The sequence below is a fragment of the Erythrolamprus reginae genome, chromosome 4 (assembly GCF_031021105.1).
Source record: "Erythrolamprus reginae isolate rEryReg1 chromosome 4, rEryReg1.hap1, whole genome shotgun sequence".
NCBI classification, from domain to species: Eukaryota; Metazoa; Chordata; class Lepidosauria; order Squamata; family Dipsadidae; genus Erythrolamprus; species Erythrolamprus reginae.
This window is the reverse complement of record NC_091953.1, coordinates 16,142,897-16,157,008: the sequence shown is the minus strand read 5'-3', so window position 1 is coordinate 16,157,008 and position 14,112 is coordinate 16,142,897. Positions and strand designations below refer to the sequence as shown.

At 37.3% G+C, this 14,112-nt stretch overlaps 1 protein-coding gene across 2 annotated transcripts in view; it reads right to left on the bottom strand.

Annotated features, from left to right (window-relative positions):
• CFAP300 (cilia and flagella associated protein 300) overlaps nucleotides 1–12,502 on the bottom strand; it is a 37,038-nt gene extending 24,536 nt beyond the window's left edge. The window contains exons 1-3 of one of the 2 annotated variants that reach the window (XM_070751659.1): nucleotides 12,343–12,502; nucleotides 9,149–9,230; nucleotides 3,770–3,842 (exon numbers count right to left, since the gene is read on the bottom strand). In XM_070751659.1, the coding sequence (XP_070607760.1) occupies nucleotides 3,770–3,842; nucleotides 9,149–9,230; nucleotides 12,343–12,455 (268 nt within the window). In that variant the 5' untranslated portion in view covers nucleotides 12,456–12,502. The remainder of the gene's footprint in view (nucleotides 1–3,769; nucleotides 3,843–9,148; nucleotides 9,231–12,342) is intronic. The other variant, XM_070751660.1, reaches the window with a different exon arrangement.
• Nucleotides 12,503–14,112: the final 1,610 nt, after the last annotated feature.

Sequence of the window (14,112 nt, the reverse complement as noted above, 5' to 3'; positions counted from 1 at the left end):
TGGGTTTTAAGGAGTTTGCGAAAGGCAAGGAGGGTAGGGGCAGTTCTAATCTCTGGGGGGAGCTGGTTCCAGAGAGTCGGGGCCGCCACAGAGAAGGCTCTTCCCCTGGGGCCCGCCAACCGACATTGTTTAGTTGACAGGACCCGGAGAAGGCCCACTCTGTGGGACCTAATCGGTCGCTGGGATTCGTGCAGCAGAAGGCGGTCTCGGAGATATTCTGGTCCGATGCCATGAAGGGCTTTAGAGGTCATAACCAACACTTTGAATTGTGACCGAAAATTGATCGGCAACCAATGCAGACTGCGGAGTGTTGGTGTAACATGGGCATACCTGGGGAAGCCCATGACTGCTCTCGCAGCTGCATTCTGCATGATCTGAAGTTTCCGAAGACTTTTCAAAGGTAGCCCCATGTAGAGAGCGTTACAGTAGTCGAACCTCGAGGTGATGAGGGCATGAGTGACTGTGAGCAGTAGTCCCGGTCCAAATAGGGCTGCATATTGTGTTGTGATTATCCATACACAATCCATGTGTTTGCCCTAAGAATAATGTCTTCCAATAGGTTGCCTTGGATAACCCATTATCATTCAAGTTAACCACAAAATAAAATATTGCCTTAACTTCTTTAGAAGGATAATAAACACATTTTAATAATTAATCATATATTATAAAATTATAGCTGAAATGCCAGGCTAGGTTTTTCTGTCAAATGCACTATTGTTATTTACCGAATATGTATTTTTAAACAGCCTCAACTTTAAAAGCCTCTTGTCAATGTGCTATTGAAGTGAACAGGAAACACTCAAGTATTTTTCTACAAAAAAATTACACATAATTGTTTTTTGAACAGCAAGTACATGTCTTTATTTCCTAAGTTGGAGTTAAGATGGAAACAAAAGAAAAAGAAAAAAAAGAAACAATATAATGGTAACTGAAAGAAGAAAATCAATTTAAAAGCATCCAGCAATACTTGTAAAGAAAATGTATTGACTGGGATCCCCCCCCCCCTGATTTTTCCATGTGTATGTATGAGTGAAAGGAGCAAAGAAATAAAGCATGTTTATGTTATTCTTATGCTGTAAACTCTCATGGGCATTTAACATATTATAAAATGCAAATATTATACAGAATAATAACAAAAGCAGCACTGAGAATAATTTCAGGTAAATTTAAATGAAATTACACATCTGGGAAGAAATTTCTATATTTAGGACATCTCTAGGATGTTTCTTTGCCAGCTGTATATAATGCCAAGAGAATGAAATTGTAAAATCTTTGAAGATGTTAGTTACAGCTAAACTGACTGAGAACAGTTCCTCCAGTCCGAAGACACGTACAGCACTAATAAGTAAACACTAATACTTGAAATTGCAGTTGAAATCCAACCAGGCCTGAAGCCAATAGCTTTTTTAAACCAAACAAAAGTTTTGTTCATTTACTACACTAAAATTTGTTTGGTTGGTCTGTCGTGAATGAACTGCAAGAATTTAGTCACTATGGTTAGTTATATGGCTTATTATTTCGATCTCTAGGCTACCTTGAGTCTCAGCCTAGAAATATAGGGCAGCCTAGAAAAAAATATTTTATTTATTTATTTTATTTTATTTTATATTTTGTCCAATACACAATGAGGGTTTTAGTGGGTATATATCTATATACACATAGTAAAATACATGATGAAGGTTATAGAGGAGATACTCATAGTAAAATATATCTAAGAAATAATAGAAAAGAGGGTATAGTAATAGAACATATCAATGAAAGAATAGAAGAAGAGATATAGGAATAGAAGAAAGGTATAGGAGATATAGGAGAGCAATAGGACAGGGGACGGAAGGCACACTAGTGCACTTGTACTCGCCCCTTACTGACCTCTTAGGAATCTGAATAGGTCAACCGTAGATAATCTAAGGGTAAAGTGTTGGGGGTTTGGGGATGACACTATGGAGTCCGGTAATGAGTTCCACGCTTCAACAACTCGGTTACTGAAGTCATATTTTTTACAGTCAAGTTTGGATTAGATAGATAGATAGATAGATAGATAGATAGATAGATAGATAGATAGATAGATAGATAGATAGATAAATGGCTCAAAGCAGGAGGTTGGACTAGAAGACCTCTAAGGTCCCTTCCAACTCTGTTGTTCCATTCCATTCTGTTCTGTTCTGCTATTCTGTTCTGCTCTATTCTATTCTATTAATTTTCCAATTGTCTAGGTTTGCTCCACATACCTGTAGGGGCAAACTTAGACAATTGGAAAATTAATAGAATAGATAGATACTGTAGATATAGGTAGGCAGGCAGGCAATTTATATTGTGTTGCAACAATAAAATCATTGAAGAAGTATCTTCCATTTTTTCATGCCATTCAATAAATAATAATCCAAATGTATAATTATAGATGATATATTGTAAATCTTATCTAGAAATTAATCAAATATAGGTGATGATCATACCCTTTTTTTTTTGTTCACACCTCCCTTGATCTTCTAATGACAAAAATTGGATCACGGATCATAGTCACAATGCAAACCTGATTCTTTTAGGTAAGTGTAAGCAATTGCAATTAAAAAGTTAATCTACTGATTCCTGCACATGACCATGTCATTAAGAGCCCAACGGAATATCGGGATAGATTTTCCACAAAATTACTAGATTACTTCTGGAAACCTTTCAAACTAAAATGTGACATTTACTTTCCTAAGCGTAGCCTGGAATAAATATAAAATACATAGAAACATAGAAGACTGACGGCAGAAAAAGACCTCATGATCCATCTAGTCTGCCCTTATACTATTTTCTGTATTTTATCTTAGAATGGATCTATGTTTATCCCAGGCATGTTTAAATTCAGTTACTGTGGATTTATCAACCACGTCTGTTGGAAGTTTGTTCCAAGGATCTACTACTCTTTCAGTAAAATAATATTTTCTCATGTTGCTTTTGATCTTTCCCCCAACTAACTTCAGATTGTGTCTCCTTGTTCTTGTGTTCACTTTCCTATTAAAAACACTTCCCTCCTGGACCTTATTTAACCCTTTAACATATTTAAATGTTTCGATCATGTCCCCCCTTTTCCTTCTGTTCTCCAGAATATGCTTTAGGGAGTTACTACCTTGAAGAAACAAACAAAGATATATTGAGAACTCTTCAACAGATCTTTGACCAATGAATTATAGGTGAATGATAAGACAAAAGAGAACGGAACAGAATAGAACAGAACATCCTCAATCAACTCTAATATCAACCCAATCTACAAACCTGGGCTAAGGACCTAACACTCACTTAGTCACACACTAAGCTACATTATGGATTTCTAGAATTTACCTCAAAATGTTCTAATATTGTGAGCCGCCCTGAGTCTTCGGAGAGGGGTGGCATACAAATCTAATATATTATTATTATTATTATTATTATTATTATTATTATTATTATTATTTAAGAGAGTTGCTACATTCGCATTTGATTGGTATCAGTTTTTTTTAAAGAAAACAATTAGTATCTTACAGTAAGTCAAAATCAGCATCACAAATCATTAACTCAAAACATTAAATCATATAATGATTTTGTGTTAGTGTTTTGAAGAAAAAAATTCCAGTATAGTTCCATATCAATTTAAGAGTAACATTTTCATCTTTGTAATTATGTTATTGATATAACAATGTTATCGAGATAACCTCAGTTACAAACCTAGTGGTTGCAAGAGAAAAACGATTAAACTGAAAGAAGTTTAAAAGACAAGAAAAACTTATCTTAAATATTCTCTACTTACTTAGTGTAGTCCACCGTCCAGATGATGAAAGCAATTTCAAATTGCTGTTAACCTCTGGGTGATTTAAAAAGGCCTAGAGGTATAGAGGCAATGACAAGTCATTAATTAGATTCTGTTATGAAATAGTATCTGATAGGCATATTAAATTACGTAATAGCTATCAGATGCTGCGCACTTCCAAATGTCTGGAATTTGGGATTGTCTCCCAAATTGGATTTTACTCATCAAAATCTTGTCATGGCAAAAACATGATTTTTGTATGAATGAAATAACCAAGTAATATTTGATACAATACAGAGTACAGTAATAAAAATACGCAGAATTTAAAAGAAGCATATAACATTCAAGTTCTTTTCTAAGCCTCAAATCACAAATTATTTTGAAATTGTTTTCCATCCCAGATCAACACAACCCTACATATTAATCTCTATTGATTATATTCCTTCTAATCAGTATCCCATAAATAGATTTTCTCCAGGGTGACCTCTTTCGAACCTTCAGGATTTCCAAATCTGCATTCATTTTTGCTGTAATCAAGTCCATCTACCTTGTTGTTAGGATCCTCTTCTTTCCTTTTACCTTTCCTGGTATAATAGACTTCTCAAGAGAGCTAGATTTTTGCATAATGTGTCTAAAATATGATAATTTAAGCCTGGTTAAAGAATTCCGGATTCATTTGTATGAGGATCCATTTATATGTTTTCCCCTGCTATTTTATCCATGGTATTCTCGTAAAGCTACTCCACCACCGAAGTTCAAGATGATAATATGCCTGTTCTGCTTTTTTACTACCATGGGAAAATAACCTCCTACGTGATTCTAATTGACTTATTACAGCATCGGATCCAAATAATAATAATAATAATAATAATAATAATAATAATAATAATAATAATAATTTATTAGACTTGTTTGCCGCCCCTCTCCGAAGACTCGAGGCGGCTCACAACAACAATGAAACAATACAAATACAAATCTAATAAATAAAAAATGTAACTAAAACCCATTTCCTTAAAAAACAATCGATACTACACAATCATAACCACACATAACTTTAAATGGTCAGGGGGCATACACTAGTTATCCCATGCCTGGTGACATAGATAGATCTTGAGGCTCTTGAGGAAGGCAAGGAGGGTGGGGGCAGTTCAAATCTCCGGAGGGAGTTAATTCCAGAGGGCCGGGGCTGCCACAGAGAAGGCTCTTCCCCTACGCCTCGCCAGACGACATTGTCTGGTCGATGGGACCTGGAGAAGGCCAACTCTGTGGGACCTAATCGGCAGCTGGAATTTATGCGGCAGAAGGCGGTCCCGTAAGTATTCTGGTCCAATGCCATGTAAGGCTTTGTAGGTCATCACCATCACTTTGAGTGGTGTCTGGAAACTAATCGGCAACCAATGCGGTTGCCAAAGCCTTTATTAGTCCACTAACAAATTCTAGTTTGCAGTGCATTTCTTGATTGCTGGCAATTCTAAAGGGGAGAAGCTACCCACCATTTTAATATGTTCAATGTATTTTCTAAGGATTGTTGTGGTTTATATTGCCATTAGCTAGAGCTTTATATCTAATTCAGGCAGGGGTGGGTTCCTTCCAGTTCAGACCGGTTCACCCGAATAGTTTGGGCTTGTTTGGAAGTTCTAGCAGGGGAGTACAGCTATCGTATACCCTTGACTGACGATTGGTACCCTTCTTCTATCTGGGAAGGTCGTCCACTTTCACCAAGCTTCGGGAGAGATGCACGTGGAGCGGGAAGGACACACATGGAGCAGTTAAGGGAGGAAGGGGACACCCGCCTAGCCAGACAGATCAGCCAAATCAATCCTGGCGATCAATGGGGTGACAAATGTCGCAGCCAGATCACCCTCACATCCAAGAGGACTCTATTTGGATGCTCAGTAGTAGTAAATTGATAGGGAAACTGTATCTCATTGAGGTCTTTGAGGCGAGGAGAGGCCAGGCACCCTAACCCTAACACTTGACGTGAGTGATGTCAAATTAGCCATGCCCACTCAGTCACATGACAACCCATCACATGACCTATCAGCAACTCACCCAGTCACATGACTGCAAAGCCACTCCCACCCAGTCACAACTACCAAACTACTCCTACCCAGTCATGTGACCATAAAGCAACGTCCACCGTCACATGATCATCAAGTCACAACCACAAAAATAAGCCATGCCCACAGAGTGGTATAAAAAAAATTGGAACCCATCCTTGAACTCAGGCCCTTTTTTCACTGTGTTCCTGGACTTCCTTTTACTAAAGCGTGTAGATCAATTGTATTTTCAGCTATCATAGTAGTATTATCAGTACAGCATAGAGGTTATTTATATTTTTCCCTCCACTCAAAGGAAAAAGACCACTTATTTTCGTCCAATCCTTCAAAATTTATTCATCACTTACCCCGAATAAATTAAGGGAAGACTATTACTTATTACAATTCTATTCCCAATCGCCATCAGAACCCTAGGACTATATGTACCATACATGTTTATAGATATTATCATAGCTTTTGTACATCAAGAGTCTGATTACTGTGTATAATGCAATGCAATGCAATATACACTGTGCAAAAAAAAAGGGTGAACACTTAAACAACACGATATAACTCCAAGTAAATCAAACTTCTGTGAAATCAAACTGTCCACTTAGGAAGCAACACTGATTGACAATCAATTTCACATGATGTTGTGCACATTCAACTTTGTACAGAACAATGTATTCAATGAGAATATTTCATTCATTCAGATCTAGGACGTGTTATTTGAGTGTTCCCTTTATTTTTTTGAGCAGTATATTATACAATGTATTCCGCGCATGCGCAGAAGCAAAAAAATCACTGAAATCTCACATGAGTGCATGTCCCTTTGTGAGCTTTTGTTTCCTGAGCATGCACAGAAGCAAAAACACGCTGGGATGTGCATGCACACATGCAAGATAACTGAAGCTGCGTGCACAGCATAGCAATCGCTACCGGTGCGCTGTCCTTTACTGTACCAGTAGCAACCTGCTACTGCTTCTATTCTCCCTTCATTAGAACTGATGGAGCTTCTGGGATGAGAAGCGAAATGTTTTCTTCTTTTTCAAGGAAAAATGCTGTCCCGTTGCCTTTTGAAAAAGCATCTTTGAGACATCTTGTATTTAAACACTAATTTGCAATGCTCTCTACATGGGGCTACCCTTGAAGAGTGTTCTGAAACTTTAAATTGTCCACCGCGAGCGGTTATGGGCCTTCCAAGGTATGCCCATATTTCGTCATCACTCTGCGGACTGCACTGGCTGCCGATTGGTTTCCGGACACAATTCAAAGTGTTGGTTATGACCTATAAAGCCCTACATCGCATAAGATGAGATTATCTCTGAGACTGCCTTCTTCCGCACAAATCCCAGCGTCCGGTGAGGTCCCACAGAGTTAGTCTCCTCAGGGTCCCATTGACCAATGTCAGCTGGCAGGGCCTAGGGGAAGAACCTTCTCTGTGGCCACCCCGGCCCTCTAGAATCAGCTCCCTCTGGAGAGTCGCACCGCCCCCACCCTCCTTGCCTTCCGAAAGAGTTTAAAAACACATCTTTGCCACCAGGCCTGGAGACATTAGATCTCCTCCCTGACCAATGAAAGTCCTTAGTGTGATTTATTGAATGAATGGAAATGAATGTTTTACGTTAGAATGTTAAAGAATCTTTTTAGTATATTAATTGGATAAATTGTATTGTTATGTTTTTTGATATATGCTGGGAGCCACCCCGAGTCCTCGGAGAGGGGCAGCATACAAATCCAATTAAATAAATAAATAAAATAAAAGAATCATAAAAAAATCCTTCAGCATAGAGTTGAGAAAGATTTTTTTTAAAAATAACACTTTACATATCTTCTATAGAAGCTTACTTATATTAACTAATGCTAATGCTAATATTAACTGATATTTTAGTTCAGAAGCACAGTTCATTATTACACTGTTGTAAATATATGTCTGTCTGTCTGTCTGTCTGTCTCTATCTATCTATCTATCTATCTATCTATCTATCTATCTATCTATCTATCTATCTATCTAATCCATCCACACAAAATTAATATAAAACCTAAATATTCCATTCTTTTATCTTATTCTGCTATACACATACATACGCGGAAACTCATTTATAAATGTGTTAATTAAAAAGAAAAAAAGGACCTTCTATGAGTATTTTTCTATTAATTCCTTTGAGGAGGTTAATCTATCCAGCCTTGGGACATATATTTGTTGGCCATTGATGGCATAGAATTCTTCTCCCCACCTAGAAAAATACTCAACAGTTTTTTGAAGTTACAGCAGAAGTGAAATCCAACAGGTTCTGGTAGTGGAAATTTTGAGTAGTTCACGGAACAGGCAAATATCACTTCTGGCTGAACCAGAGTACAGTAGGAATGGAGGTTTTGTAGTATCCTTTCCTTGACACACCCACCCTGCCACACCCACAGAACTAGTAGTAAAAAAAATATGGATTTCACCACTGTGTGACAACTATGCTGTATTATGCTAAACCATGCAGGTTTCTACAATACAGTAGCTGAAAACAGATCTCTGACAGTATGTCCCTTTCTTCCACGGCAAATGTTTTTCCCTGCTATTATGTATAATTTGCAGAAGCATATCCAGTACATAATTCTTAACTGGGTCCTGTCGACTAAACAATGTCGTTTGGCGGGGCCCAGGGGAAGAGCCTTCTCTGTGGCAGCCCCGGCCCTCTGGAATCAACTCCCCCCGGAGATTAGAACTGCCCCCACCCTCCTTGTCTTTTGTAAACTACTCAAGACCCATTTATACCGCTAGGCATGGGGCAGTTGAGACACCTTTCCCCCAGGCTCTTTATATTTTATGTTTGGTATGTATGTGTTGTTTGGTTTTTACGTAAATATGATAGGGTTTTATATTTAAATATGATAGGCTTCTTTTTTAATATTAGATTTGTTCTACTATAATATTGTTTTTATTATTGTTGTGAGCCACCCTGAGTCTTCGGAGAGCGGCGACATACAAATCTAATAAATTATTATTATTATTATTATTATTATTATTATTATTATTATTATTATTAAATGCCTACAGGACTATCGCAGTTGATTATATTCTGGCTTTCATTTTAATATTTATGTCATTCTGCTCTGAATGATTTAATTTGATATTAAAAAGCAATGAAGTAATTGGAAGAGATTCAGCTTCAAGTTACCTCTTTCTGATGTTCATTGGACTACTTTTGAGTCATTTTGTAATTTTATAGGTATATTATTCTGAGGATAAAATGAGGGTATATCCCGTTACATGGCAGCTTAAGTTTCCACTGAATAATATAAATAAATGAATAATCCTTTAATTAATGAATAGAATTTGGGTAACTACCATTAGAAAATCATCCCGTTGATAGCCTTTGAAATTCTGATCAAAACTGAATGCCTGTGCTGTGATTCTGCCATCCATGGACCTGTAGAGAAATGCTAATGTTAATTTATAAATGATGTCTAATAAAGCAGGAAACAGACAGTTAACACTGTAGTTATGGAAAAGGAAGGAGTTTGAGTATAGAGCAAAAGCTGCCTAGGAAGAAGAAAAGTGTTAGCACTGCAAACAAAATATTAAGATAATTATCCCTGGTGTGCAATGGGTTTTGTATGACTTCTATAAATGATTGGAACAGGCCAAATTACAGCATTCCAATTTGGGAACTACAGTATTCGTATAGAACAGATTTTTGAATTCAGTGCATGAAATAGCTACTTATATTGTCACATAACATATGTTACATAGGAGCAAAAAGGCTATTCTCACAGCATGAGTCTATTCGGTTTTCACTCTATTCAATATATACATATTTCTTTTCTTTAAAAAAAAATCATTGTGCCTAAACTTTAAATTTGGAATGTCTTATTCTGAAATCTAACATAATTTTGAATATATACCAGTATCAGAGTATGAATTTTCTTTTAAAATAAAAAAAATGTTATTTAAAAACGGCCTTCATTTGTAAAATAAAGAGATTGAGCTAATTCTAACAAAAACTGCCCTGAGTCTATGAAGAGGGGTGGCATACAAATCCAATTAATAAATAATAAATAAATAAAATCAAGGATAAATAATAAATATTTATCATAATAAATAAATAAAATCAAGGACAAAGAATATCCAGTTAACCCAGAAGACGTCAACGATGTTTTTAAAATTTGAGATCGACCATCATAAATCCTCAATTGAAAAACATGCCAGCTGAACAATGTAATTCTTGATAAAGATAAAAATAAATACTTTCAGAAAGAGAAAATGAGAATATCAAAATCTATTGATTTCTAATTACTTGATTCCTTCTCTACATGACTATAGTATAATTATTATATTAATGTATATATCTCTGTAGTTTTGGAAAATGAGGCAGTAAGTACCAATCAGAATCTGCTATTTTGATTCCACATCCAAACCTGATTCCACATCAAAATTCTGATTGCAGCATAGCTGTTTCCAAACCTGATGCTCTGACTGCAAGCCTAACTACAATCTTACAACAATTTTCTATGTGTAAACACATAAAGAGAAAGATGGAGGGAGGGAGAGAGAGGGGGGGGGAGAGAGAGAGAGAAACTAATCTCCTGATGCCTATCTTTGAACTGCTATTTCAAAATAATAATAATAATAATAATAATAATAATAATAATAATAATAATATATTATACAGATAATTGATTATCCAGACATTATAGTACTTGGAGATCAAAAAATACAAAGATCAGCAAATAGAATGACAGTGATTTTAAAAAAAAGCAATAGTAACAGGTACCTTCCTTGGTTGCAAACCCAAAACTTCTGAAGTCTTGTACACTTCAACTCCCAAAATTCTCAAGCCAGCATTCTGGGAGTTGAAATCCACAAGTCTTAAAGTTGCCAAGTTTGAAGACCTATGATCTGGACATCTGGAGTATCATTTGAGACACCATCAACATTGACAAAATTATAGCACGTCAATTGCAAAAAAGGCAGCTTTACTTAGAATAGCTTGCAAACACCATCAGACAATAGTAGTGCAGGCTTTCCTGCCTAAGCAGGGGGTTGGACTAGAAGGTCCCTTCCAACTCTGTTGTTGTTGTTATTGTCGTTGTTGTTGTTGTTGTTGTTGTTATTATTATTATTATTATTATTATTATTATTATTATTATTATTATTATTATTATTATTATTCTGAGGCCAGAAGAACATTTAGAGCAATAGAAAAGTGAACATTTTAGGGCTGCAAATGCAGATGTTGTGACATGGTGCCCACACATGTCTGCCCAACATGTGGCAGAACATTTTGTGCCCGTATAAGCTTTACCAACCACCTGCGGATACATAATTATTATTATTATTATTATTTATTAGATTTGTATGCCGCCCCTCTCCACAGAAATAGAAATAATAGAATAGAATTCTTTATTGGCCGTGTGATTGGACACACAAGGAATTTGTCTTGGTGCATATGCTCTCAATGTACATAAAAGAAAACATCGATTTGTCAAGAAACATGTGGTACAACACTTAATGATTGTCATAGGGGTCAAATAAGCAATGAAGAAACAATCAAGATTAATAAAAATCTTAGGATACAAGCAACAAGTTACAGTCATACAGTCCTACGTGGGAGGAAAAGGATGGTAGGAATGATGAGAAAAAACTAGTAGAAATAGAAGTGCAGACTTAGCTCACAACCCATTAGATGTCATGGTCCTCCTTGAACGCGATGGACAAACATCATCATCATAATTATTATTATCAACAATACAACACAGCACACAGATCACTATACTGGGTTTCGTATTTCATCACTAGTCGGGCACTTCCCAAGCACCTAGGACTGTGTGATGTAGCAATGAATTAAGTGTGCCAACCCCAGTAAAGTGGCCTTTTGCAGTTGACGGATGGAGATTTGGGCAATTCTGATGGTTTTAAAATCATCATCATCATCATCATCATCATCATTATTCAGTATCCGCCTATCCCAAGGCCTTAGGAAAGACCCGAGTAGATGAACAAAAATGCCAAATTCGTTTAAAGGTTGACTCAGCCTTCCATCCTTCCAAGGTGGGTAAAATGAGGGCCTGGATTGTGGGGGCAATGTGCTGGCTCTGTTAAAAAGTACTATTGCTAACATGTTGTAAACTGCCCTGAGTCTAAGGAGAAGGGTGGCATAAAAAAAATCGAATGAATGAATGAATGAATGAATGAATGAATGAATGAATGAATGAATGAATACAATACAATCAACCTGCATGCCTTCCAACTCAACCACTCTGCCGGGCAGCTCAGAACGATCAAATAACTTACAATAAAAATCTGCAAAACTTTAAAATTAAAAGCCCCCCCGCCCTTAAAAAATGGATTTGTGAGAGGTTGTTTTTTTAAAAAAAACAAACCCAAGCCTTTTGCCACCTTGATAGGCTCGAAGGGGGCGATTTGCCTGCTCACCGAAGTCCAAACCTCCCACCCGCATTTCTCTATAAACATCCCCACTTCTTGCTTTTCCCCCACCATTCCTGCCGAGAAAGGGACAGAGGATCGTAGGCCCTCCCCACCATTTGAGTAGACGCTCCCGCGTGCCTTTGCTCTCCAGGGCCGGAAAGCTTTTCTGGCGGAGATAATGGAAAGTATACGGGGACTCCGAGCTTTGGTCCCCGAAAGCCGACATAGTCGCTCTTTAGCGCTTAGACGCGCCAGCGGTCACTATGGAAACAAGGTGTTTGGTTATTCTTCCCCCACCCTCAGCGCCCAGTATTTTGGGCCCCCTTCGGAACAAACGTTCCGGAGACAAAGGTTCCGTTTTCGTCCTTCAATAGAGGGGCGGAGGCGAAGGAGGAAAACGCGATGAAAACCACCGGCCTTGTCCTCGCCGAGGGTGGGTTACATTCCCCCCTACCAAGCGGTCTCAGAGAAGGAGGGAGGTCTCAACCCTCGATAAAAAGCTCCAGATCGCAGAAAACGGCTTTGCCTCTCCTGCTTTGGAATAAGATGCATTAGATGCAATGGAACAGTTTTTTTCCTTTAGGGCTGCATCATCACCATCACCATCATCATCATCACAACAAAAACAACAGAGTTGGAAGGGACCTTGGAGGTCTTCTAGTCCAACCCTCTGCTTAGGCAGACACAACTTCAGACAAATGGTTATCCAACATCTTTAAAACTTCCAGTGTTGGAGCATTCACAACTTGGAGGCAAACTGTTCCATTGATTAATTGTTCTGTCAGGAAGTTTCTCCTTAGTTCTAAATTACTTCTCTCCTTGTTTAGTTTGCACCTATTGCTTCTTGTTCTACCCTCAGGTGCTTTGGAGAATAGTTTGACTTCATCTTCTTGATGACAATCCCTGAGATATTGGAACACTGCTATCATGTCTCCCCTGGTCCTTCTTTTCATTAAACTAGCCATGCCCAGTTCTTGCAACTGTTCTTCATATGTTTTAGCTGCCAGTCCCCTAATCATCTTTGTTGCTCTTCTCTGTACTCTTTCTAGAGTCTCAACACCCTTTTTGCATTGTCGCAACCAAAACTGAATGCAGTATTCCAAGTGTGGCCTTAGTAAGGCATTATAAAGTGGTATTAACACTTCATGTGATCTTAATTCTACCCCTCCGTTAATGCAGCCTAGAACTGTGTTGACTTTTTTGGCAGCTGCTGCACACTGCTGGCTCTTATTTTCGGTTGTCCACTGGGATTCCAAGATCCCTCTCATAGTTACTATTGTTGAGCAATGTACAATATATACTGTACCTGTGCATTTTGTTTTTCTTGCATAAATGCAGAACCTTTTTTTAATACTTTTTTGGTATGAAGCATTTATGTTCTGCCCTTTACATCACTTTTCAGAGGAGAAATTTTTAAAATCAATAATTTTAATTCAGAAATAAGGAATTTGCCAATGATATACCAAAATAAAATGAAAAGCATTCTAAAGATGAGAAAAGCCTTCATATTTTATCAATATAGATTGCCTCCAGCATAATATTTCTAAGCAATGAACCTATTAGGCAGAATAGAATAGAATAGAATAGAATTTTATTGGCCAAGTGTGATTGGACACACAAGGAATTTGTCTTGGTGCATATGCTCTCAGACTACATAAAAGAAAAAGATACATTTGTCAAGAATCATGTGGTACAACACTTAATGATTGTCATAGGGGTCAAATAAGCAATGAAGAAACAATCAATATTAATAAAAAATCTTAGGATACAAGCAACAAGTTACAGAATATGGCTAAAACCTGGAAGAAAAAAACCCTCAATCATTGCCAATACTTGCAAGACTATCAGCATTCCCCTTGACAAAACAAAAAATGCATACCATG